General features: G+C 43.9%; 1 protein-coding gene and 1 long non-coding RNA gene across 4 annotated transcripts; one reads left to right on the top strand and one right to left on the bottom strand.

Annotated features, from left to right (window-relative positions):
• Nucleotides 1-847: 847 nt before the first annotated feature.
• LOC134480604 (uncharacterized) lies at nt 848-17,050 on the top strand. Its single transcript, XR_010055054.1, has 2 exons — nt 848-1,075; nt 13,695-17,050. It is a non-coding gene; the product is annotated as an uncharacterized LOC134480604 (long non-coding RNA).
• On the bottom strand, nt 1,773-27,362 carry Cops7b (COP9 signalosome subunit 7B). 3 transcript variants are annotated; one of them, NM_001108807.2, is made up of 8 exons: nt 27,201-27,362; nt 22,121-22,338; nt 19,813-19,990; nt 15,993-16,068; nt 11,317-11,405; nt 8,420-8,622; nt 6,724-6,829; nt 1,773-3,237 (listed from the first exon to the last, which is right to left on the bottom strand). In NM_001108807.2, exons 2-8 carry the CDS (start codon nt 22,276-22,278, stop codon nt 3,079-3,081), a joined length of 969 nt encoding a protein of 322 aa, NP_001102277.1. In that variant the 5' UTR covers nt 22,279-22,338; nt 27,201-27,362; the 3' UTR covers nt 1,773-3,078. The 3 variants fall into 3 exon arrangements, with proteins under 3 accessions (NP_001102277.1, XP_038939844.1, XP_006245476.1); XM_039083916.2 differs by lacking the exons at nt 22,121-22,338; nt 27,201-27,362 and adding an exon at nt 24,896-24,919 and having other exon boundaries at nt 2,023-3,237; XM_006245414.5 differs by lacking the exon at nt 27,201-27,362 and having other exon boundaries at nt 2,023-3,237; nt 22,121-22,963.
• Nucleotides 27,363-27,427: the final 65 nt, after the last annotated feature.

Here is a 27,427-nt window from a genome sequence, read left to right as displayed (position 1 = left end):
ACAAAGGACGCAGGCCTCCGGAGAAATCAATCTTGCCAACACAATGACCTTGGACTTGCAGCCTCCAGAACTGTGAGAAAATTGATTCTGTTGTTTAAGACACATGGCCTGAGGTCTTTTGTTATGGCAACCGCAAGAAACTTGGATGGGTAACATCGCTTATTAACAACACATGGGGAAATGGCCAACTGGCTGTGTTTTTCACACTGAATAACCATGGAAAGCTGGGTGAGAGGTGAAACTGGAGCCATGGGAGTGAGTCACACAACCTATGGAGGACATGGGAAAGTAACGAAAGGTCACAATGAACCCTAGAAAGCACATATCATAGTCTGAAGAAAATGCTTTGTGTCAGAGTTGGAATCTGTAATGTGCTCACCACCCTAAAGGTTTGGTCCTTGTGGTTTGGTCCTTGTGGTTTGGTCCAGGGTAGTGGGATTGCTATGAGATGGAGCCTGGCTGGGCAGGAAATCTTGTCCCAGGCCCTTCCTTTCATTTTCTCTACAGCTGCCTAGAGATGAGCAGTTCAGCTCCACCATGATGCTCTGCCCTCCACAGTCAGAAACAATGGAGACCAGGGACCATTACTGAAGCTTCCGATCACCTCAACTTATTTCTGTCATAGCAACAGAAAGCAACTAACACATCCCCACAGAACACTTAAAGCTGGCAGAGAAACACAGGAAAGGCCTGGGGATGTCAGCGCCTTGAAAGCTGAGAGAGCAGTCATCAGTGCTAACTGGTCAGAAAGCCGGAGCCCAATGGTCTCCTTGATGGATGAGAAAAGGGGAGGAGGAAGGCGGTGCCCGGAGGCAGAGCCTGAGGAGGAGGAGGAGCAGAGAGGAAAGGGAGGAAAGGGTCAAGAAGCCAGCTTGTTCAAAACAGAAAAAGCTGGTGGCTAAAAAGAGACATTGGATCCAGAGAGGATCTCCCTGGGATATAAAATTCTTTGTCACATACAGGCACTGGAGATGGAAGATGCAGAAATGAAAGAAATGGCGGGGTGGAGAAAAATCAGCACAGGGAGAGAAACTGAACTCATACAGAATCTCCCATCACAGTAAGAACAAAGGAGGTAAGATATTGCTGTTTTCCTGGCCAATGCTCTTGGGTAGATCTCTGGGTTCGAGGCCAGCCTGGTCTAGAGTGAGTTTCAGGACAGCCAGGGTTACACAGAGAAACACTGCCTTGGAAAAAAATAAAATTAACTTGCCAGTTGGAGAAAAGAGGATGAACAGTAACTTGCTCACAGTATGTCCCTGTCTGGCATCTAGGGAGAGCAGTGGGAAAAATATCTATGAGGCTGGGAGCTGTTCTACATCTCTTAGGGGTTTTGAGAAGTACTTGTTTACCAAACTTACCCAAAGTATATTCCATTGGAAATATCAATACTCACAATGATCGATAGTGAAATCAATGTGGGCTTGAGCTTCATCCCCAAGACGCCTCCAAGGCCTTAGTAATGAACCTCAGTGAGGGTGGAGTGTAGGGAGTGCCACGTTTATTTAATAACAGAAGCGCTCTTCCACAGAGCATGTGATTGATCTGGGGACTCATCAAACAAACTTTGGGAATCAAACTGAACCTAGAGTTAGGCAGCATGAAAGGAAAACAAGAATTCTTTAACACTGGATCAACCCATTTTACCCATGCACTAAAATAGCATCACATTTCCTGAACCACCAGAACTACTGCCCTCTAAACCCACCAGCTGTACAACCTCACATTCCACAATCGCATACGTCAAATCTACATTTCTCTTTTTCTTTTTTGCTAAAATGTGCTTTTTCAAGCTCAATGAGGTTTAAATCAGTACAAGTCTTCTATCTCCCCTTAGGAAACAAAATACACACACACACACACACACACACACACACACACACACACACACACCCCTCTACCCCTCCACCCCAACCACCCACCACCCCCGTACCCCATACTCCCCACGCATATAATCCCCCCCACCTACATACACACACACACCGGCGATTAGACTATAACAAATATTGACACAAAGGGAGAAAAAAGCATGTTGAAATGTATTAGAATCAACCTGTACAAAAAAAAATTAAAATATAACCTGAAACTGTTCAAGTTCAGAAAGTCTAGTCAAGTCCTTTTCTCTGGCCAGGAGTGGAGTATGATGTTATCAGAGGGTTCTGGGTTGCCAGCCAAGGAGGGGTGGGAAGGAAGGAGAAAGAAGCAGCAATGGTCCTTCACCAGTCTGAGGGGCTTCGGCACCACCACTCCTACCCCAGGGGCAGCCAGGAGGCATGAAAGATCTTGGGAGAGCAAATGTTGCCAGACAATCCCAGTGGGCAGTGGGCAGCCTAAATGCCAAATCAAGGCTGAGCAGTCAGAGGCAGCAGGAAGAGCAGTCAGCAGAGGACACCAAGCTAGGAGAAACGCCTTCTGCCGCCCACAGACCCAAGCACCCCCCACTGGTATCAGACACCAGAGGTTAGTCAGCCTAGTGCCTCAACTCGATGAGAGATCCTGGCTGGGCTTAAGAGGCTGAAAACCCAAAGGTTTAGTAAACATAGCCCAGCACCACATCCCTCCATGGCCTGCACTGGCACTGCCAACAGGGGTAAGGCAGGAGAGGGAAACAATGTGGCTACCTGGCTAGAGACACTTGCACCATTGTGGGTACTGTGGTACACGAGGCTGGAGAAGCAAGGCCCCCTCTTCACTCAGAGAGGAGCCACCTCCACAGTCATCCCTCAGGGCTGGGGAAACTGCCTCCAGCTTAGGACCAGCCTGACAAAATGACAGGGGCAAAAGAACAACTGGGAGGGAGGTAGCCCATCACAGAGACAAGGACCCTGCAGGGAAGCCAGGCAGTGTTGGACCCTGTTAGGATGGCATCCGTTGAGCCCCTGAGTCTGAAGGGAACAACTAGGAAAGGAGGCAAGGGAGGAGCAATCATTTTCCGAAATGGTACCAATGGATGGGGAGGTACTGGTGAGGGGCGGGCAGATCTGGAACTCACTGCAGTTAGAGAGGGGAGGAAATAGGCCCTGGGTGTCCCCTCCCACCTGACCCAGGCCTGCTGAGTGCCAGCTGCCCCAGCCGGCCCTAGTGGCGGCTGGAGACCAGACCTTTCACTTTGGACATCTTCTTAGTGGGTTGCCTCTGCTCAGTATGGGGGGGACACTCCCGTTCAGCCAGTTGCTGCTCCATTTCCTGAGCTGAGGAGGACGCTGTTGCTTTGAGTGTCTTCTTAATGTTGCTAACCTGGAGGGAGAAACGAAACTTGTATGACCTACCTGTTCATACCTGAAACTCACTGAGTCCTGTTCTAAGTATAAGGACCACCCAGAGGAGCCCAAGTCCTCTGCAACAAAATCTGAAATGATATTCTGGGTAAAACCCAGAGGAAGACAAGCAGGTTGCTCATGGATAAATGGAAATGAGTTTAGCAAAAACATGGAACTAGGAGCTGGGAAAATGGCTCCAGAGGCCAGAAGAGGGCATTGGTTCCCTGGAGCTTGAGTTACAGGTGGTTAGGAGCCACCCAGGGTGCTGTGAACTGAGTCCTCTGGAAGAGCAGTGAGCTCTCACCTGTAGCAGAGCAACCTCCCCAGCCCACGTTTTGGAGTTTAAGAACTAGTGTTTTGGTACCAGGACTATTTACCGCTGCATGCAGTGGGAGCATCCTTCCCTGAGGGACATGCTCTTCCAGGGAGCTTCCAGGTCAAAACGATGCGTGTTTGGTACTGAATCAGTATCACTGTGCAGTCTGACCAGCCAGTATCTTAAAGGACTTGAATCTCAAATGTGTCAATGTTTTTCAGGTTTTTGTGATAGATTTGGGGATAGATTTTACTGATGTTCAAAAGTTTCTTTAGATTGGAACTGAAGAGACAGCTCAGCAGTTAAAAGCAGTTTTTGATCTTGCAGAGAAACCCAGTTCAGTTCCCAGCACCCGCATATGCCAACTCACAACCTCCCATAGTGGGAAGGGATCTGACATCCTCTTCTGGACTCCTCAGGCACCCAATACATGTGGCATAGACTCAAACAGACACATAAACAGACACTTTATTTTTAAAGTAAGCCAAGCACGCCTTCAATCCTAGCACTTGCAAGGCAGGAGCCGGTGGATTTCTATGAGTTCGAGGCCAGCCTGATCTACAGATTGAGTTCCAGGACACCAACACTAAACAGAAAAACCCTGTCTAGAAAAACCAAAAGGAAAAAAAGTAAAAAAAATTCTTGTTTAAATGTCTTTAGCCAGCCACAGTGGCATAAACCTTTTAACCTAATACTGGGAGACAGGGGCAGGAAGCTCTCTGTGAGTTCATGGCCAGCCTGGTCTACACAGCAAGTTCTAGGCTAGCCAGGACAACATAATGAAACCGTGCTAAATAAATAAATCATCTTTTAATAAATGCCAGAACTCTGCTTTTTAAAAAATCAACTAGTAAGCTAAGCGAATAGCACAGTCAGCAAAGTGCTTACCATGCGAGCAAAAGACCTGAACCTGATCTCATACACAATGCCAAACAAAGAATACATGTATAATCCCAGTGTTTGGTGGCACACAGGCAGATCCCTCCAAGACGACTTGGATAGGTCCAGGCCAATGAGAGACCCAGTTTCAAAAAAAAGTAGAGTACCAAGGAATGACACCTGAGGTAGTTCTCTGGCATCCACATGAACCTACAGACCTATGCACCCAGACACACACTGAGAGACAGACAGACAACAGACAGAAAGACAGACGATGACAATTAGTGTTTCTGCCAGGTAGTTCAGGGTTGAATGTAGATACCCACGTCTAGGACTCAGGCTGCCCACCCAGGCAGGTCTAACAGTCAAACCCATTTTAGCTTCAAAGATTTGAAGGTATCTAGTCACACCCCGACCCACCATCCATTTGATAACAAGTATTCCCACAAATGTGTCTTCTTTCACATAAAGCTGACCAGGGCCCTTCTGACTTCCTTCCTCAAAGGACTGACCTATAGGCTATTTCTGCCCCAGCTCCCTCACCCAAATTACCTAGGGTTTGTAGAGCTCTTCAAAGCATAGGGCCCAGAACATTCCAGTGGGCTGCGCCTGTTAACAAACCTGTGCCCTGGCAATATTAGAGACCCTAAAGACAAGCAAGGGACACGAGAGCTCCCCAGGGTAGGAAGGTGCCTTTGGGGAGGAGACAGGGAGAAGACAGGGCAGGTATAGGGACAGACAGGTACGCTGAGAGGTAAGACAGTCCCAGCACTCCAGAGGCTGAGGTGGGAGGGTAGAAAGCCTTGAAGTCTGCTTGGGCCTGGGCTGAATTTTGAAAAATAAGCAAAAGCAAAACAAGCAAACAGAAATCAGGCCCACAGGAAATGCTACAGAGATGGGAGAGATGATGAGAATTGCTCTCTGAGGTACCCAGGAGACATGGTTTTAGCACACTGTAACAGCTTAACTCCTGAGGGATTTTCTACACGATAAAAAAAAATAACACTCTTGTTCTATTACCGAAGTTGGGTGGAACACAGCCTATTTTGTGAATGTGTAACAATAGCTATATATTAACATCCCACAAAACACCAGACACAGGCACATTCAAATATAAAGAAAAATCAATTCCAAAAGCAAATGTAATGAAAGGGGCTTTGTGGTGCTGCAAGCCATCATTCCCTTCCCTCCAGATACCTGCTCAGAGACACAGCCAAGCCTGGGAAGGCTATGTATTATGTCTCCCCAGGTACACGCAACAATACTTAAATAATGTTTCTCTATAAAAGGCTAATACGAGAGAATTCTCAGGCAGTTTGTCATAGGGCTGACTGAACTCAGAGGGAGGCTCTGGAAGGCACAACTCACCAGAAAATTGTTGTTCTGAGACTTGGAAGGAAAACATCAAGTTTCTCCCCTCCGAGAAAAACAATGTAATTTAAAGACAAATGGGGAAAAAAATGTATCTTACTTATTCAACTGAGAAAATGGCTATAATGTGGGCCAAGCATAACAGAAGCAACAACACAGGAGGGTATGACAATCACCTCTGGAGAGATGCATTGTGCTCAGGTGAGCATGCAGTAAACCCTCAAGTACGGTAGGGACATGAGCACCTGTTCATGGTTCCACAATGACAAAGCCCTGAATCCTGCCCTCTTTGCCTACATCAGTCTGTTCTACGTTTTCTAGAGGGCCAGTAGGTGATATATTATTTTAACTGGTATGACAGGGGTGACCTGTCCCTTTCCTCACATTTCAAATTTTAATAGTTTTTGATATTTTATTTAAGTGTATGTGTGTTGCCTGAATGTACATCTGTGTACATGTGCATGTAAGAGCCCATAGAGGCCAGAAGGTGGTGCTGGACCCCGGGAACTGGAGTTTCAGGTGGTTGTGAGCTGCCTGAGAGCCAAACCTAAGTCCTCTGTAAAAGCAGTAAGTCCGCTTCGCCGCTGAGCCATCTCTCCAGTTCCCTTCTATTTTTAAAACACAGCACCAACATTTCTTTCCCTCAGCAGCTGCAACACAGTACGCACACTGAAGATGCATGCATTCTACACTCTCAGCCCGCTTGTTCTCTGGTAAACTCCAGTACTAACTACATTCTACACGCTCAGCCCGCTCATTCTCTGGTAAACTCCAGTACTAACCCCAAGGCGTGTTTACCTGGTATATTTACAGCAAAGCAATGTCAAACACAAAGACGCTGCAAGCTAATTCCTAGGCCACCCTAAGGAGGGGAACAAATGCTCCGTTTCTAGTTACCTCGGCTTCCACCTGCTGCTGAGTCCGGTGGTGGTTCTCTTTGTACTGGTTGGCTCTCAGAACTTGCTGCTCAATGCCCAGGAGAACTGCCTCACAGCCGTCACACCTGCAACAGAAAACCCAGCCCTGAGCTACAGTGAGGTGGAAGCAGGCTCCTACAGGCTCAGGAATCTCCCTCCCAGATCCTTCCAGCACTTTATGGGACTTCCTCTGCCAGGTGGTCATGTCAGTCCCCTCCCTCCTTCCAAACCAAGTCATCTAAATATGTAACACAGGCCAAGGGCACAGCAGCTGCAGATTGTGGGCAATTTCTTGGAATACAGCTCTAATTTCCAGTCCTTGCAGTCCATAAGAAACACTTTTACAGACTAAGACCGAAGGAGGGACTAACTACAAGTAACACTGACTTGATCCCTTTCTACAAAAGAAAAAGTAAATGTTCTATTTTACAGATTGCCTTTTCCTCGGAATTTGAAGTTATTTCCTAGTTAACAAGCACTTCTCACTGGGCTTAGTGACACATGCCTTTAATCCCGGTACTCAGGAAGCAGAGACAGATCTCTTGAGTTCACAGCTAGCCTGTGACACCAGCCAGGTCTACAAAATGAGATCCTGTCTCAAAAAATAAGTTTTTGAAAAGCAATATAATGAAAATTTACACACTGTCCATTACTATTCAATATGTCCAATATTTTGCTGTGTTTTTATTTTCCAGTCCCCTTCTAACATATAAGTAGGAGCTCTGAGACTCTCTTCTGGTGGCTGAAGAGATGGCTCAGTGGTTAGAATGTTTGTTGCTCTTATACAGGACCCAAGTTCAGCTTCCGACACCCACACACTAGCTCACGATCACCCATAACTCCAGTTCCAGGGACTCTGATGCCCTCCTCTGACCCCTGTGGGCACTAGATAAACACACAGTGCACTTCTATACATGTAAGCAAAATGCCTATTTTATATATGTATGTATTATATTTTTTATGTATACAAAATCTGGGTGTAGTGGTACTTGGAAGGCAGTTGGACAAATCTTGACTTTGAGGCAAACCTAGAATGCATAGTTATAGTTAGTTCTAGGCAAGCCTGGGCTAGAGAACAAGGCCTGTTTCGAGAAAAAACAACAACAAAGGCAAGTGTCCCTAACTCTCAGCACAAAGCTGCCCAGTCTGCTGAATGCCATGCAGCACGCCATAGGCCCATGTGGGAACAATCTCCCCACTCTCAATAATGCTCTCCCTCAAAGCTTCCTCACACTTCCCTAAGCTCTGGTTTCATAGCCCCAAATCACTTACATAGCTCATTAAATCCTTACAGAACACATAACCACTTTTGCAAGCATCAAATCCCACTAAAATAATATACTAAAGTCTCTGTTCTTTTTACTAAATTCATTTATTCATTGGACGGGAGGATAAGGAGATATGTTTAGAAGCTGCGATTTGGTGCCACACAGCCAGAATGCAGAGACTCGACCTATAACTCCACATGAACATTTTACAGCCCAGCTGCATTTAAAGTCAACTTCACAAGGCAGGCACCAGGAACCCTTCCAGGTTTCCTAATGCCACACAGCTGTAACCACCAATGCAGCCCCACTCTGTCTCAGTGTCCAAAGACCCCAGCTTGGACTACCTCAAGCTCACTTCTCAAGATCACAGTGCTGCAGAGAGGCCCTCCCTCCATCTCCCAGTCTCACCATTCATGCAAGGTCTTGACAATATTATTGATATCTTTCTTCTGGATGTCACGGCCAATGCAGAAATCCACTTCCAGGAGCTGGTTTCGCTGGTCCAGCTTGCCCTGGATGATGTCAGTGTAGACAGCCTCAATGATAAGGTCTTCTAGTTCCCGGAGATTCCTCATCTCCAGGTCCTTCAGCAGCACAGAGTAGGGGATACACTGTGGATAGGTCATATGACAGTTCTAAAACCACTTGGCAAGCATTGAAAAAAGAAATCCAAGTATTACCCACACAGGCAAGAACTGTCTCTCTGTGCTTAAGCAATGCAGACTAGTGGTAATCACCAATATCTGAGATAAAAAGAGACGGGTAGGGGTTGGGGATTTAGCTCAGTGGTAGAGCGCTTGCCTAGGAAGCGCAAGGCCCTGGGTTCGGTCCCCAGCTCCGAAAAAAAAAAAAAAGAGAGACGGGTAAACTGTGGAACCTATGACACCCAACAAGATCCCACAGCACCAAAGGAGGTAACTTTCTAGTCTCATGTCCTAGACTTCACCCAGCTCTCAGCTGCCACACCCACACTCTTACAGATAGATGTTAAACATTCTTCCACAGGAAAGAGAAATACTCAGTATGTGCTACACTGCCACCTTCTGGACTTCACATAAAATGCTGAACTGTGAAATGTTCAAGCCTCAAACACTAACACTGAATAGTTTACCCAGAAGAGGCATGGCAAAACAAAACAGAATGAAAGAAAGAACGAACACACACACACACACACACACACACACACACACACACACACACACACACACCACCACCACCACCACCACCACCACCAACAACAACGACCAATCACAGGTTATCCTGAAGTTTGTGCTTGTTTCTCAAACCTTTGTGACCAATATCAAATCTCCAACAACAGCCCTGAACCAATGACTAACAAGAACAGAGCATTATTAAACCTACATTCTACAAACCCCGAGCTGTCAGTTCTAGTTTAGAAATAAACTGACTATGTAAACAGAAGCACAGGAAAGAAAGTGAGCACAGAGGGGAGCAGAGGGGAGCAGAGGAAAATAGCAATTTCAAGGGTGGTGGGTGAGTATTAAATGATAACAAAACAAAAGAACAAAACAATCTTCCTACTCTTTACCAAGATTGAGAAGACCATGATTAGAAAGAGAAAAAGGGGGACTGGGGATTTAGCTCAGTGGTAGAGCGCTTGCCTAACAAGTACAAGGCCCTGGGTTCGGTCCCCAGCTCCGGAAAAAAAAAAAAAAAGAAAGAGAAAAAGGTCCTGGTCTTCCCATTCCCCAAGAAAATAGGGTTGATTCAGACCACGGGTGCAGCACAGTGGTGGCACCCCACACAAATACACGTGAGGCACTGAGTTCCAATCCCCAACTTTAATCTCCAGAACAAGCTAGAGGGAGGAAAGGAGGAAAAGAGGGAGAAAGGAACTTCCCACCTGAAATTCTTTTTTTTTTTTTTTTGGTTCTTTTTTTCGGAGCTGGGGACCGAACCCAGGACCTTGAGCTTCCTAGGCAAGCGCTCTACCACTGAGCTAAATCCCCAACCCCCCCCCACCTGAAATTCTTGGTGACAACCAGAAATTTATGATTAGATCAGGTAACAGTACATTAGCAACTAAAAATCAAGGAACAAACATACAACTCTTAATCACAGAGAGATGCAAACTTTTTAAAGGTATAGTCTCATAAAAACAGACACAGGTAAGGAAGAAGTGAAGCCAAACCAACTACAAATCAGTGGAGTCTGGCCCCTCTCTGTTAAAAGCTGTAAACTACTGCCTGAAGGCTTCTAAATCAGCTGGGCTCAGAACCTGCAGGTGTGTTGCGGGAATCTTACACATTAGGGCCTAATGTTAGCATATGAAATTAAATAAAAACAAAGTGAGCAGATGAGGCAAAAAAAAAAATACAATTAACCCTGAAAAATCACAAAGATTAGAAAGCTACCTTCCTGGGCTAGAGGTTGTGGCTCAGAGATAAAGGGTATTTTCCCAACATGCACAAGCCTGGAGTTCAATCCCCCATATCACAAATAAGTAAAAGTCCACCCGACCCAACACAGCGCGTCTTTCCTCCTACTTGAGTAAAATTACTTGTGCACTAGGGGATTCTGGAAGTTGCTAACCAGCTGAAAGAAGCCTTACTTCTCACAGGTGTGGTGTGATACACCTGCAACCCTCATGTGGGAGGCTGAGGTAGGACGGCCATGACTGTGAGGTCAACCTGTGCTACACAGTGAGTTGAGAATAGTCTGTGAATACATAGAGTCTGTATCACCATAACAAAAACAGTCAAAAAGAGACCCTGGCTGTATGTATGAAGATATATGGACTTAACACTGTAGACCAGCCTGGCCTCAAACTTACAGGGGTCCACCTGCTTCTGCCTCCTGAGTGCTGGGAGGAAAGGTGTGTGCCACCACAACCCAGGTAAAAAGATGCATCTTTAAAAACCATTTAATCAGAAACTTTGTTTTGGGCTGGAGAGATGGCTCACAACCAACCATTTGCAAAGGGCACCCGATGCCCTCTTCTGGTGTGTCTGAAGACAGCTACAGCAACAGTATACCCATATACATGAAATACATCCTTTTTATTTTTTAAGCATTTAAATAGCAGGCCCCTCTAATATGGCAAAGTGCTGTCCTGGCATGAAGTTCCACAGCATGCCAGAACAGAGACTGCTGAATCAATCAATCGCTGCTGGGCTTTCTTTCCCAAAACAGAATGGGGAGTGACTGTCCACACATTTTAATTACTTCTATCTGCCAAGTACATTTCAAGCACTTTGGAGAAGACAAGTTACACGTTCTTTCCTTGATGCCGACGAGACACCTGAGCTAGGTTCAGAGAAGACAAGAAAGGTTTGAAACAGTACCTTCATTCTTGATGCCAAACTCACGATGGTAAGATGCTTCAGCTTGTTCTGCTGGGCTGCGCTCAGTTCTGGCAGGCTCTCCTTGTTGGCTGCTCAGTCCCACCCACCACAAAAATCAAGACACAAAATAAAATTAGGATTTATTTTTATGATAAACGCGACTCCCACGAATCTACTACTAGATCACTGTCATGACTGTGCACCTGCTCACTGGACCACCCTCCATCAGCAGCCCTGCCCTCTCTGGAAGACCGGATGCTTCCAGAAAGCAGAGTTTAGTGTCAAAGCAAGGCAAACAAAACAACACGGCCAACTATCTTAATGGGATACTGCTGGTGTCCCTTGTGAAGCTCAAAGTTCAGCACACCTCACTGAGCATGGTGTGTGCGGTGCACACATGTTATACAGGAATCAAGGATGAATAAGACTCTGGGCTTTGGGCTGGAGAGATGGCTCAGGGGTTAGGAGCACTGACTGCTCTTCCAGAGGTCCTGAGTTCAATTCCCAGCAACCACATGGTGGCTCATAACTATCTGTAATGAGATCTGATGCCCTCTCCTGGTGTGTCTGAAGGCAGCTACAGTGTACTCATATAGAATAAATAAATCTTTAAAAAAAGAAAAAAAGACTCTGGGCTTTGACAGGAGCTGTACCACACAACTCCAAGAGCACCCACTAAGTGGAGTGATACAACTTGATAATCATAGGCCTGTCATCAGGGCTGGTTTGGTTTGAATAATTGTTGCTAAAGGGGTTGACAAAGGGTCTTATGTACTACAGGGTGACCTTGAATTCCTCATCCATCTGCTTTTCCTCTGCCTCTCAAATGCTAGAATTAAAGGTGTAACCCACTATGCCCAGCCTCAATCTTACAATCAGATGTTGTAATAGCTATAAATGCAAAGGTAAAACTACCAGAACAGACAGGTAGAGGGCAAGGAAGACAAAAAGAAAAGGCGAAAGGAAGAGAAAAAGAAAAAGGGACAGAGAAAAGGAGAGCAAATAAACAAAATCTCAATTGGCAGATACAAAAAAACAAAAAGGATTCATGGAAGAAGAGCTTGAGATGAACCTTGAGGATGAGCAAAACTTTCAGTGCTGGGGTCAGTGATCACAGGAGTAGCTGCATAACCAGCACAGCCAGATGCACTCCTACCTACACATGCAGCTCACCCACACTGCCACTCACCAGACAAAGTGTCCTCAACCTCTTAACCATAATTCTGGACTCCAAAAACCTAATTTTTCTGTTTGTTGTTCAAGACAGTGTCTTTGAGTAGCCCTGGCTGTCCTGGAACTCATTCTACAGATCAGAAAGGCCTTGAACCCTGAGATCCACCTGGGTGTGGTGGCACTTGGGAAGCAGAGTGGGGCAAATCTGAATTTAAGGCAAGTAAGCTAGAGAACAAGATCACCTCAAAACAAAACAAACAAGTTTCCCAATTGCTCTGCACAAAGCTGCCACTCTGCCTAATGCCATACAGAATGCCACCAGCCTGTGTGGTAGGCCTGCTTCCCCTAAGCATTATGCTGAAATGCATCAAGTAGCAATTCCTACTTCAAGTGAGGGTAGTTCTTTTTATCCTATTGTGAATATTCACTTGTTTTGTGGGAAAATTATGGCTCTATTTAACTTCAACAATTGCCTGTATCCCATGAGAATGTTACATAGGAAGGTGCAGATATCACATTACTTTCTTTAAAAACATCCTTTATTGTTTTCAATCCTGTGGGTTTGTCTATGTGGGCATCTGCACATGTGTACAGGCACCCTCAGAGGCCAGAGGCATTAGACCCCAGCATCAGACTGGAGTTATAGACGGTATTGAGCTGCCTGATGTGGTTCTGGGAACTGAACTCCAGTCCTTTGCAAAAGCAGCATGTATCTGCTATCTCTCCAGCCCCATGATACCTTTGAAAGTCCTCAAAATTCTAAATTCTGAAAATATTTAGCCTAAAGAGAGACTTGTATAATTACTCTCACTTTACAGATAGGGAAACTGAGGTACACATGATCATTTAATCTGCACAACAATAGTATAAGCAGAGCTAGACTCTAACACAGGCAGACTCTGCCCCCAGACTGCAAAACAAAGACCAGGGCAAAGAAACGTCATGTACCCGGAAGTGGCAAACTGTCCACTCTGACAGCAACCCAGATTGTGTGAGATAGGAAGAAATGGCAAGGAAGCAGAAGAGAGAGTCCTGAGGACCAGGCCACTGTTATACTATGGGGGGGGGGGGGGGGGGGGGGCCGAAGGGAAAGGAAAATGAAACTAAGAGAGAAAAATGAATTAGAAAGAAAGGTAACATTTGGATATGCAAGTAACTCACTCCCAGTTATTTACTGTTTCTGAATATTTACTATATTTGTGCAGGTGTGTACAATGTGAGTGTGAGCACACTCATGCTGTACTGTGCATATGGATGTGGAGGTCAGAGAACAACGTTTCAGAGTCAGTTCCCTGATAGCAGATTCAATGTCTTCATCAGAGGAGCTCCATGCAAGAGATGGTGACTAACAGAGCCGCAACAGGACAACGTACAGAGGAGAGACTTTGGAGAACCCAACCCTAAAGAGTATGTCTTCATCAAACTCCTTCCCTCAAGGCTCAGGGATCTGTGTAGAAGAGGAGGTAGAAAGACTTTTTTTGTTCTTTTGTTTTTCAAGATAGGTTTTCTCTGTGTAGCCCTGGCTATCCTGGAACTCACCCTGTAGATTAGGCTAACCTCGAACTTGGAGATCCCCACAAGTGCTGGGATTAAAGGTGTGCACCGCTGCTGCTGCCACCACCACCACCACCACCACCACCAGCAGCAGCAGCAGCAGCAGCAGCAGCAGCAAAGTGGAAAGATTTTTAGAGCCAGAAGTGGTCCTCCAAGGCAACAGTGTCATCCGGATATAACAGAACCAATCCAATACACAACTGAACTCACAGACTGGGACAGCACACACGAAACCTGCACAGGTTAAAATCCCAGCACAGGGAGGGGAAATGGACACAAGGTCATGCCCCTAATCAAGAAGTTATTTGTGACTGAAACCTGCTAGGAAAGGGACAATGAGTTTTCTCCAATGGAGGTCACTGGGTATAGTCTATCAACCATCCTGGACAGGTTCCGTGCACAGGAGAAGCAAAGCAACACAGAATGGACTCTGGGTTTTCTGAGCGTTTTACTTTGTTTTGATTTTGATTTTACTTTGTTTTTGATTTTCGTTGTTTTCTTTTTGAGAGAGAGATCAAAACATAAAGTTAAGTGTGTAATGAGAAGGATCTGGGAGAAGCTGAAGGAAAGAAAAGAAAATGATTAAAATATATTGTATGAAAAACTTTAACAAAAACTAAGAGAAGGGGTTGGGGATTTAGCTCAGCGGTAGAGCGCTTGCCTAGCAAGCGCAAGGCCCTGGGTTCAGTCCCCAGCTCCGGAAAAAAAAAAAAAAAGAAAGAAAGAAAAAAAAAAGAGAAAAAAAAACTAAGAGAAGTAAAGATGTTCAAATGGGCTAAGAATGTAGCTCAGCAGTACAGTGCTCTTTAAGAAATAGTAAAGATGAGTAGAGCTATTGACATATCTGTAAGATGAGAAACTGAAAGGTGGAGACAGGAGTACACAGAGTTTGAAGTCAGCCTCAGTAACACAGCAAGACTGACTTAGAAGTGATAAACTTTGAAAATATGGATTGGAAATATTTTCTGGCCTGGGAAGGCAAGCTATGAACTGCATACACAATCTAGTCACATCTACACAACACGAAACATGAGGATAAGGGGGAACACCTAGTATCGTATCTAATAACAACGCCATGGTCTGTTTTATTCCTTTCCAATTTTCTTCAGCATGGCCATCTTATTTTGGTAACACTCAAGTTGAGCATGGTAGGTCATCTTTATAATCTCAGCACTCAAAAATAGATAAAGAAAGCAGGGAAGTTTTGACTTCAAGACCAGCCTGTGCTATACATAACCCAGTCAATAAAGCAAAGCAAAACAATAAAAAAAAAAAAAAGGTGTGTGTGTGTGTGTGTGTGTGTGTGTGTGTGTGTGTGTGTGTGTGTTTATGTAACACAACACGCACTGTAGAGCTCAAGGGACAACTTGCAGGAGTCAGTTCTCTTTCTACCATGTGGATCCCAGGGATTGAACTCAAGTTGTCAGGGAGGCTTCATTTCAGGTGCCTGTATCTGCTGAGCCATCTCACCACCACGCCTCAAAACAATAAAGTTCTGATAAAGTTTAAGGCACTGAACTGAGAGTGTGGTGAAGTATGCCTTTATTTCCAGCACTTAGGAGGCAGAGGCAGGAACCACCCTGTCAGGTCCATGCTGGCCAGGACTACATAGTACGACCTGTCTCAATTTTTTAAAACCACCAAATTTCTTTGCTAGTTGAGTGCTCTACAAACACTAGTTCTCAAGGCACTAATCTGGGAAATAAACAAGGGCTCTGTTCATAGACGCATGTGTGTGCGTGCGCTATTTTATACCCAGTAAATTAAACAGTTATCAGGGAAATCCTTTTATAAAGTTACCTTCAGAGCACAGAAGGTGAAGATACAGTCAAGTCAACACCTGGCTATCCTGCCCACACCCACACATTATAACCCAAACCTCAACCACCCTAAAAACAGCTCCATCAGTTAAGACAAGTCTTCTTTCTAAAGGATCTTACCCAACTCACCTATGTAATCCGGGTATGTACCATAGGCAAACAGGTTCAGCAACTGCAAATATGCAGCATTAGCTCCTTCTGCAAGCTGAGGGAAGAAACGTTCAGTTCACCACACAACAAATTTCTGCCAACCACGATGATATTCTAATGGAGGACATGTGACCAAATGCCAGAGATGTCATGGCCATTTTTTCTGTATTATTTGATTAGGTAGTCTCTAAGGCTCTTTTCAACTCTGATTCTTGGAGAAAAACTTAAAGGATTATTTAAGTTCAAAAGTGAACCTTCCTTCCTCAGGAAGACATTTTGCCCAACATACAAGATGCTCAAGGAGCTTCCCCCTTCCCTCTCTCCCTGTCCCTTTGCTTTCCGTTCACTCCACCACAAAGAGGCAGTTCAAGTTTTTTTCAGATCTCCCCTGCCTTAGAACAAATACTGATGGCTGGGAGAATCTTGCAGAGCCTGCATTTAGAGCTAGGTTCAGTCTCAGCACTGCATAAACCGGGCATGGTGGCTCATGCCTGTAATTCCTCAGGAGGTGGATACACAAGGGTCAGGAGTTCAAAGCCATCCTCAGCTACATACTGAGTTCAAAACCAGATTGGACTACTTGAAAAGACTCCTGTCTCTAACAAGAAAACAAGAGTGTGTGATCCTGACTATATACCAACTCTGTATGATTTTTGCTTATTTGTTTTATTGTTGTTGCAGAATGTGTGTATATGTGTATGTGTGCTCCTGTATGTAGTGAACATGTGTAGAATCACAGACAACTCTGTGAAGTCCGTTTTCTTCTTCCAACTTTATGAAGGTTCTCTGAAGATCAAACTCTGGTCATCAAGCTGATATGGCACCTTTAGTCACTCAGCCTTCTTGTCAACCCTAAACCTAATATGTTAACACCTACTATCAATCACATCTGAACAAACTGTATGGCTAGTTCCAAGTTTTGGTGCTATATATGAACTATAAAACCTGGAAATATTAACACAATGTAAGGTGCGACAGAAAAGCAATACTGTAACAGAATTATCAGCCTGAGTAAAATAAAAATGTTCGTTAAATTACTTCTTTGATACTGATGAAAAAGACATCAATAGGAAAAACTCAAAGAGCAACTGAGTCACACTACACAGGCCAGTAATCCCTGCTACTTGTGAAGCCATGGAATCACTAGCCCAAGTCCAGTCTGAGCTACAGAAGAGGCACAAAACCAGCTTGGGAAACTTAGAAAGACCCTGTCTCAAAATAAAAGTACAAAGAGGGCTTAGACATAGTTCAGTGGAATAGCACCTGCTTGGCATACAGAAGACCGTGCGTTCAATCCTCAGTAACACATACACACAACTCTTCTTCCAACTTACCAAACTTCATAAAGAAAATAGGAACAACATGTTCAATTTTAGCTATCTTTAAAAAGTCCCAGGGGTTGGGGATTTAGTTCAGTGATAGAGTGCTTGCCTAGGAAGCGTAAGGCCCTGGGTTCGGTCCCCAGCTCCGAAAAAAAAGAACCAAAAAAAAAAAAAAAAAAGTCCCAATAACTGCACCCATAATTTCAGAACACTGAAAAGCAACTAGCTTATTCCTGACTCAAAACAGAAAAAACAAACTGCACACAGATAAAGGTGATTGGCTAAGCACCAGTCAACACCAATGTGAGTTGTGTTAGCATCCTTATATACCTCAAGCTTCCCTCCCAAGTTAGCGTGAGATTCCCTCGAGTCCTGGGATCAGAGTGAAAGATTTCAGTAGACCACTAAATCCAGCCCCCACTTTTCACACAGATAATTATAGTTAGCTGGAGTGGACTATTTTCTCTCGTGTAAACACTGCACAGTTCTCTGGCTGCCTAAGTCAGGAAGGCCTTGCCAGCTTGCTTTCATCCACTTCCTCTTAGCCAATTTTCAACAATCACGAACACTACTCAGCATGTTGTGTTCATCCAGACTTTTCTCGAGTCTGAAGAAATACTGATTATCTTTTCTGATAGAAAATGAGCCTAACCAAGCACAGTGGCACACTCCTGTAATCCCAGCAGATGGTAGGCGGCGGCAGGAGAAACAGGATCAAAGCCAACCTAGGAAACATGAGACTCAATCTCGAAAAAAAAAAGCCTAATTCATAAATTTTCCCCAAAGGATTACTGAATTTTTCCTGAAAGTCTGCTATGAGTCAGGTTCCTCAGCTCAAAGAAACAATGGCAAGTACAGCAGGTCTCACCGCCACAGGCCTCACAGCCACAGGCCTCCGTGCAACAAGCAGGCATGAAACTGAATAAAAACTTACAATTAACAAAATAAAGATCAGGGGGCCAGAGGGATGGCTCAGTGAGTACCGACTGCTCTTCCAGAATCCTGAGTTCAATTCCCAGCAACCACCTGGTGGCTCACAACCATCTGTAATGAGATCTGGCACCCTTTTCTGGTGTGTCTGAAGACAGTGACAGTGTACTCATATACATAAAACAAATCTTTAGGGCTGGAGAGATGGCTCAGCGGTTAAGAGCACTGACTGCCCTTCCAGAGGTCCTGAGTTCAAATCCCAGCAACCACATGGTGGCTCACAACCATCTGTAATGAGATCTGATGCCCTCTTCTGGTGTGTCTGAGGACAGCTACAGTGTACTTATATATAATGATAAATAAATAAATCTTTAAAAAAAAAACAAATCTTTAAAAATAAAAATAACAAAAATAAAAATAAATGAAATGAAAGTCAGGCTGACTGAGGATGTGGCTCACTGGCACAGTGCTCGCCTACCGTGTGTGCATGAAGCCCCAGGTTCAATCCAACACCTAATAAAGCCAGGTGTGGTAGTTTTAATCCTATAGTCCTATAATCCATGCCTATAATCCTAAAACTAGAAAGACAGGAAGACTGGGAGTTTGACGTCATTTTTAGCTACATACTAAGCTTAAGGCCACAACACAGACAAGATCCTGTCCCCACCTGTCCCCAGACCCCAAAATTTTTAAGTGGCTTCATTCCCATCTTTGGGCATCATAAGAAGATGAGCTATATTATGTGTAAGGTGGTCACAGGAACTCTAGTTTCCCAATCAAGAGAAATAAGCAGACATACAGTACTGAGCCCATTAACCTGAACCCACACCTCAGGTTAAAACTGGCTGAGAACGCTAATGGCAATCATGTCATTGTAGCTATGAAGGTGAACCACCCAACAGATGCCAACCACATCCTAAATGCAGACCACCACCACCAAGAACACCAGGGCAGCATCCACAAATGACTTAAGAAAACCTGGGCCTACATCAGTGGACAGTGGTCAAGCATACAGACAGTACCATCCTATACAGACAGAAGCCTGTGATGACAAAAGGATGAGAGCCTGCCCCACCAATACACTGAAACCATCCGAGAACTCCCTCCAGTGCATATATATGTCTGTAATCTTCTCAAAACAAATAAAGAAAACTCAAGTGTCTAAAGTGACAAGCCAGGTGGAGAAGCATACATAAATTGCTTTGCATCTCTTTGTTCCACCTGGTTACCAATGTACAATGACCAAAAGCTGACTGGAACATCAAACACTCAGAACATTATTTTGTATCAAGATCATTCAGACTTTCCTACTATCTTTGGGACAGCTAACAACTCCATGTAATTGATCCAAGTTCAAGGGGAACACTGAATAAAAGAACTCTAAGACATTATCCTTGATCTCCTCCCCTGGCCTACCAATCCCCATCTATCCATTTACAGAATACTAAACAAATCCACAAGGCTTCAGTGTTGAAATTCACTGGAAACCTGGAGAATCAAAAGCTGCTAGCATAAAGAAGATAGAGGAAACTGAAAACTATTCTTACCTCCTGAACATTGGCCAACTCCAGTAGTTCTCCAAAAACATAAACTCCAGGAGCCTCCAGTACCTGGCTTATGAGAGTGGTGAGGGCTGAGCCGCTGGTGCCTTTGGCTAATAAAATAAACTGCTCCAAGAGGTTACTTGAGGGTTTCTGTTCACCTGCCATTCTCTGGTCTTGAGATCTGTCCAAAAGGAAAATGGGTCAGTCATCTACTACCTTCTCCTTTCCAAAGTGTGAATTTAAGCTGGTTCAGACACAAGGACACTTTAACCTCAAAATCTTAACAAAAATAAATAAAATAAATAAAAAACAAAACAAAAAACCCAAACAAACAAACAAAAAACTCCTGAATTGAGATACAATAGCCACTTTGTGAAATAGACAGAATTCAACCTGGAGTTAAAGATATTCTGTCCTGAATTCTAAAATATACTCCCCTATCTGTCACCTCAGAAGTATCACCTTCTAAGTCCATAAAGCTGGCCAGGACAAAAAGGAGTTTCTTTATGTATTATTATTATGTATTATGTATTTATGTTTCTTATTGTGTATCTATGTCACTTGCAGGCTTGGGTTAAGGGACAAGGAATACTGCCCATGCACAGAGGCAATTTTTGTGTCATTAGAATTCCACCTACAGGGTTGGGGATTTAGCTCAGTGGTAGAACGCTTGCCTAGGAAGCGCAAGGCCCTGGGTTCAGTCCCCAGCTCCGAAAAAAAGAACCAAAAAAAAAAAAAAAAAAAAAAAAAAAAAAAGAATTCCACCTACAGGCAGGCACACATCAGAAACAGAGTGAAGACAAGAGCCACACTTCATTTAATCAAAAACTCCATCTTGAAGGCTCCACAATAAAGAGATGCTTAGCAGACTATACAAGGCACTAGGTTGCCCAGTAATGAAATAAAACATCATTTCAGCAAAGGAAAGTGGTAAAACTGTTTACAAATAAAGCAATTACAATTCAAATCTAGAAAATAATTCTGCTTAAGTCAGGAAATGCATCTATTTGACCTTCTGATAATTCAGACATTTTAACATGACTCCAAAATTGTACAAAATTGTCATAACAGGATATAAGGAAATAATACTATAATTAATTTTATCTATGAGGGCATTTTGTCTGCATGTATATACACGTTTGTACTGGTGCCTAAGGAAGCCAGAGAGGGCGTCAGGTCCCCAGATACTGGAGTTACAGATGGTTGGAGCTATCATGTGGGTGTTAGGAATCAAACTCGGGTCCTTTAGAAGAGCAGCCCATGCCCTTAACTGCCGAACCATCTCTCCAATCCCCTATGCAGGTATTGTACTATCATCTTCAAGACATTAGGTACAGAAGAGTTCCTAAGTTGTGTAATACAATAAATGCTGAATGTGTATGGACTCTAAAAGAATCCCACATAAGAGCTGTCTTCCAAAACTGATACACACTGAAGAGTATGACAAAATGAAAGAAAAGGGGTGTGTGAGTGAATGAGGCAAAAAAAAAAAAAAATTGTCGAAGAATAGTTTGGTGCAAAAGACACTGTTTTCCTGTGGAGTTGTGCACAGCCCTTTCAGGATATTAGGAAAAGTTAAGTATATTGCCTCACTTACGGTTACTTAAGAAGGTCCTGTCAGAAACAGAAAAAAAATGAAGTAAGTGCTAGAAAACAAAGGGTTCTGTGGGAGACAAAAATAAAGCTGAGGAATAGGAGGAGGAGGAAAAGAGAGATAGACAGGTGAGGAGAAGACAGGAGAAAAGACTGTTACAAAAGGAGGAATAAAACCTGGTCTCCCACCCCAAGCAGACACAACTAAAAAGACAGATGTGATTCTCGGCCAAGATACTACTAAGCAGAAGAAGCAGGGTGGGAAGGAGATGCGGATGGGATGGGGAGAAGATCTCAACTTCAAGAGCAAAGCATGTGGCGATAGATAGTGGATAGAGAGTGGATAGAATAAGATGACGATCAACTATTTTTTCTGAAATGGGAGGCTCCTCAAGGAGGTGGGTAGGGATGGCGTGGAGATGAATTCCCATCTCCGGAGGACGCTATTCTGAAGGACCAAAAAGGGTCAAAGGAGCTAGCCTCTACCGGAAGGGGCAGGGCGTGGGCTGCCAACTCGCGGAATGTGACAGTAGCCAGCTAGAGTGGATGTCGGGACTGGTGGTCTAGCTCCTAGCCACCAGCACAGAGTAAGGAGCCTCCAGCCGTACTGCAACGGGGGCGGGGCGGCGTGGCCATCTGCTTTCTTAGGAACGCTTGCCGGAACGAAGCTGGAAGTCCAGCTAAGACCAGCGCGGCCTGCCCTCTTGCCCTCCCCTACCTGTCCCCGCCGACTCTGTTCTCTTCGCCGATGTCTCGGCCTCCCAGAGCCTGCCTGCAGGTTGTCAAGCTTCCATGATCGGACCGGCGTCCGGCACTTTTCTGTCTCCGCCGACCCGTCACTGGTGCTGTTCCCCCGGAAGCCTCCCACTGCTGCATTCAAGTTCCGCCTACAAAATGTTCCCCCTCTGCTTTCGCCACGTCCCACTTAAATTGAGGCTGAGGAGGGAAAAGGTCCCCTCAAGGTTGCAGCCCCGGAACTGGGAGGCAAGGCAAGTAAAACTGGAGGTCTGAGGAAAGGAATGTGCCCCAGTTGATTCTAGGGCCCAAATAGCCATCATCATCACTTTCCCTACAAGTGTGCCCTCAGGCAACTACGGCTCCCTTGGGCTTCTGAAAACAGTAAGCGTAAAGACAACACTACTCAGTGAACTACTTTTCTATGTAACAGGTGTCCATATATTCATCTTGTCAGGTTCTTATAAAACTATGACCTGTATAAAATAGTCTCAGTTTCCAGGTATGCTAACTAAGGCTAACAGTCTAAGTCAATAAGTGGCAATGTTAGAATCCAGGCTCTCTGAAGCCAAAGATGATATTATTAAGCACTATTCTGTAACTGTATATACAGGTGGAGGCTGGAGAGATGGCTCAGCAGTTAAGAGCCTGGACAGCCCACAGAGGACTCGGGTTATGTTCTCAACAGCCAGAGGGCAGCTCAGACTCATCTGGAAGTCCGGTTCCAGAGAAATTCAATGCTGCCTTCTGACCCCCCTCATACACAGCATTTACATGATGCACACACATATATACACTCAAGCGCACACATACACATTAAAAATAAGTACATCGGTTGGGGATTTAGCTCAGTGGTAGAGCGCTTGCCTAGCAAGCGCAAGGCCCTGGGTTCAGTCCCCAGCTCCGAAAAAGAGAAAAGGGAAAAAAAGAAAAAAAAAAATAAGTACATCTTTCTTTAAATTTTTAAGCAGTTATTGGGCCTAGAGAAGTGGCTCAGAAGTTAAGAGCACTCAGAGAATCTGAGTTTGATTTACAGCCCCCACATGGTGGCTTTCAACTGTCTGTAACTCTAGTTCCAGGGGATCCAACACCGTCTTTCTGACTTTCTGGCACCATACACATATGTACACAAACATACATGCAGGCAAACACGCATACACACAAAAATTTCTTAATTAAAAAAAATTAAGCAGTTGAGTTGGGCCAACAATGGTTCGGTAAGCAAAATGTCTTTCATGGCATTGCATCTGTACCCTGGGAAGATAGCAAAGAGCTGCCAAGAATTTAAATAATTAAGCAGATTTCTTCAGAGTGTATGCCACAGACTTTAAGATCCTGAAGACATGGGAAAAGGCCTTTCTACTTAAAATGAAGGAGACTAGCATTAAACAATTTTTTTTTAATTAGCATCTAGGGGCTGTAGTGAAAGCGCTGGCTGCTCTTCTAGAATACCTAGGTTCAAATCCCAGCACCCACATAGCAGTTCACAACATCTGTAACTCCAGTTCCAGGAAATCTGGGACCTTCTTCTGGCCTCTCCAGACACCAGACATGCACATGGTGACAGTCATATGTGCAAGCAAAGCATGCGTATGCATGAAATAAATAAGTATTTAAATAACATCTCTTAGGCTAAGTGGTGGTGTACACATCTTTAATCCCAGGACTTGGAAGGCAGACACAGGCAGGATTTCTCTACTCTCCCTCCTCCCAGCTGTTTACAAAAATGAAAAAAACAAAACAACGTCCTTCTCTATTTTCCTGTAAAAATCTATTAATCATACACTCAATGGTTCCTTAAATTCAACGAGAAGAGCAGATTAAGTTTTTTTTTCTTTTTTTGGAGCTGGGGACCGAACCCAGGGCCTTGCGCTTGCTCTACCACTGAGCTAAATCCCCAACCCTAAGGTTTTATTAATACATTAAAATTGATCATTTCTGGCCAGGTGCTCACCTTTGAACCCAGCACTTAGGAGGCAGAGACAGGCAGATATGAGTTCGAGGCCAGCCTGGACTGCAGAGTGAGTTCCAGAACTGCCAAGGCTACACAGGGAAACCCTGTCTTGCAAAAAAACAAAAAGAATAAATAAATAAATAAATAAATAAATAAATAAATAAATAAATAAGCAAGCGAAATGGAACTAGAAAAATGGTGCAGCAGTTAAGTTGAACATCTGGGTTCAGTTCCCAGCATGCACACAGCTGTTTACAACCATCCATAACTCCAGTTCCAAGGTATCTGACACCCTCTTCTGACTTCCAAGAAAACCAAGCACACATAAGGTATACATACACACATGCAAGCATAACTCTCATGCGCATAAAATAAATAAATCTAAAACTTTTTAAGATCTGTACTGGGGATGGGATGTAGTGGCATGGTAAAACCTAGCATAGGCAAGGTTCTGGGTTCCATCCCCAACACTGATGATACAACAACAAAAAAAGATTAATTTCCATTTCAAGAGACACAAGTAAGAGATGAAGACATGCCACACCCTTGGAAAACATATTTGTAAAGTATATGTCAGAAAAAGGAATCGGTACATAAAGAACTACAAATCAGTAGGAAGACAAACACCAATTTCAAAAAGTGGGCAAAAGACTTAAGCAGGCACGTTGACAAAAAGGCCATTCAAATAGGCAGTTAAGGTGGACAGCATCACAAAAATAGAAATACATACTGTCTTAGGGTTCTCTAGAGTGACAGAACTCATGGGTCGTCTCTAGATAGTAAGAGAATTGGTTGATGACTTACAGTCTGTAGTCCAACTCTCCAACAATGATCAGCAAGCAGCAGCTGTGAATGGAAGTCCAAGGATCTAGGATGGCTCAGTCCCACAAGGTAGGCAGGCAAAAAAGAGACTATTCCTTCTTCCAATGTCCTTATATAGGTTTCCAGCAGAAGTTGTGTCCCAGATTAAAGGTGTGTACCACCATGCCTGGATCTGGGACTTGCTTTGCCCAGATAACCTTGAACTCAGAGATCTCCTTGCCTTAGGCTCCTGGGATTCATGGTCACTTTGCCTCAAGATCTCCATACCAAGATTCAGGTCAGAAACTTGTATCTCCCAACCTCAAGATCAGGATCAAAGGTGAGCTTTCCAATTCTGGATTGTAGTTCATTCCAGATACAGTCAAGTTGACAACCAGGAATAGCCACTACACATACGTTAATGAAATATCACATTTATCTAGAATGACTAAAATCAAAAAGACATGACGAATACCCAGGGTTAACAAGAATAAGCAGCAACTAGGACTTTCCAACGTAGCAGGCAAAAGCCTCAGTTCTACCGTCCCTCTGAAAACCTACTATAATAGGCCCTGGGTTCAGTCCCCAGCTCCGGAAAAAAAAAAGAAAACCTACTATAATATATCTACTATCACTGGCCATACATATATTATACAAGGCTAACAACTCTTTTCCTAGAATCCGTGCAACGTGTCCACAAAAGAAAGCACACAAGAGGAATGCCCACTTCATAATGGGTCTGTTAATAAAACTCAGATCCCCATCAGCTTTCTAAGATATGAACTGTGATTATACACACAGCTGAAAAAAAATGGTACAAACACATGGCAGACATATATTGTACATACTGCATAATCAAGTGAAATCCACATACAAATTCAAATACAGATAAAATATCTACATTGCCAGAAAACCAGGAATCAGGTTGATTACCTCCAGACCGGAGGATTCATCACTGGCTGGGAAAGGGCATAGTGGGTGCTGGGAATGTTCTGCTTCATGATTTGGGTGGTACTGATGGGTGTGTATATCTTCTCTCACCCAATGTTCAACACATCTCATTAACAAAGATTACTCAGGAAATAAAAAATCCTAACGAGGGAAAATCCTCGACCTTTAAGTCAGAGGTTCTCGACCTTCCTAATGCTTTTACCCTTTAATACAGTTCTTCACGTTGTGGTGACCCCCAACCATAAAAGTAGTTTCATCGCTACTCCATAACTGTAATGTTTCTACTGTATGAATCATAATGTAAATTATTTTTGGAGGTAGAGGTTTGCCAAAGGGATTTTGGACCCACAGTTTGAGAACCACTGCTTCAAGTTAACGTGCCACTTCCATGAAGTTTTGCTAGCTGTCAAAATCACTTCACCAGAATCTCTAAGGCATTCTCCACTTGACTAAAAGGCCAAGAAGTAATCCTCTGTGGCATTCTGATGCCTTTTCTTTTATGACATTCATCAACTCCATCTTGAATCTCCTTATCTCCCAGAGCAGTTATGAATCTTCCAAATAACAGTGGCACATCTTTCACTGAACTCAGTACCTGACCAAAACCAAACCAAAAACGAGGTTTGCCGAATTACTTGGAAGAAAAACAAACAAACAAACAAAAATGGATGAGAGGTCAAATGGGTGGAGTGGGAACCAGAACAGGAAAAAAGGATTGGGGAAGGACATGGGCATCTCCAAGGAAACAGAGGGTTAAACCAACTTTACCAACTTTCTAAAAAAAAAAAAAAAAAAAAAAATCACTGCATGTCAACTTGAATGTCAAAAAAGGAAGTCAAAATAGCAAGATCTATCTAGACAGAGGATAAAGAACTGTCACACTAGCTCCTTTCAGGAAATCCCCCAAATAATAGTCTCTGGGTGTTTCAACACTAGTTGGGAAAACTGTTCATTAGGGAGAAAAACAATCACATTGTCATGCTTCTAAAAATATCACCTCCCTAGAGTAGTGTAGATACTACACGGCAGGTCAGTAGACATAGAGCCAGATTTTAACTGTGTCAACTTGCTGTGCTCTGTGGTCAGTCTCTGCCTCACTGGCCTCTATTTCCTCATATTTAAAAACAAAAGATAGAGATTGGATTGACAAATTCTTTTAACTCGACCTGTCCTGACATTGAGTATACAATCTTTAGCTCTCCCAGTCCAAAGCAGAAATGGAACATAAACCCTGCAAAACAAGTAAAAAAAAAAAATGCACCCCAGACTAATAAATTTGCACTATTTGAGGAAGTCATTTTGTTCTATTATGTCTCGTGGCTTAATCTGTGGTTTTGTTAGTTGTTTGCAGTCTTACCATGATTTGCAGACTCCTGAGTTCCATGTAAACAGAAGTTAACTGTCGGTGGGCTGTCATGTCTCCGGGGTAAAAGTGGATCTTCCTGCTGGGTTTCAAGTAACAGGATTCAGAAACCAACCCCATAGAAGGAGTCCACATATGCGCACACTGCTCGGCACATTGGAGCCTAAGTTAAAAAGACTGAACGCATAGTATGCTGGGATTTGTAGTTCCTGGCCTCTAGT

The sequence above is a fragment of the Rattus norvegicus genome, chromosome 9 (genome assembly GCF_036323735.1).
Source record: "Rattus norvegicus strain BN/NHsdMcwi chromosome 9, GRCr8, whole genome shotgun sequence".
NCBI lineage: Eukaryota > Metazoa > Chordata > Mammalia > Rodentia > Muridae > Rattus > Rattus norvegicus.
The sequence above is the reverse complement of the archived record's forward strand: the minus strand, read 5'-3'. Positions and strand labels throughout refer to the sequence as shown.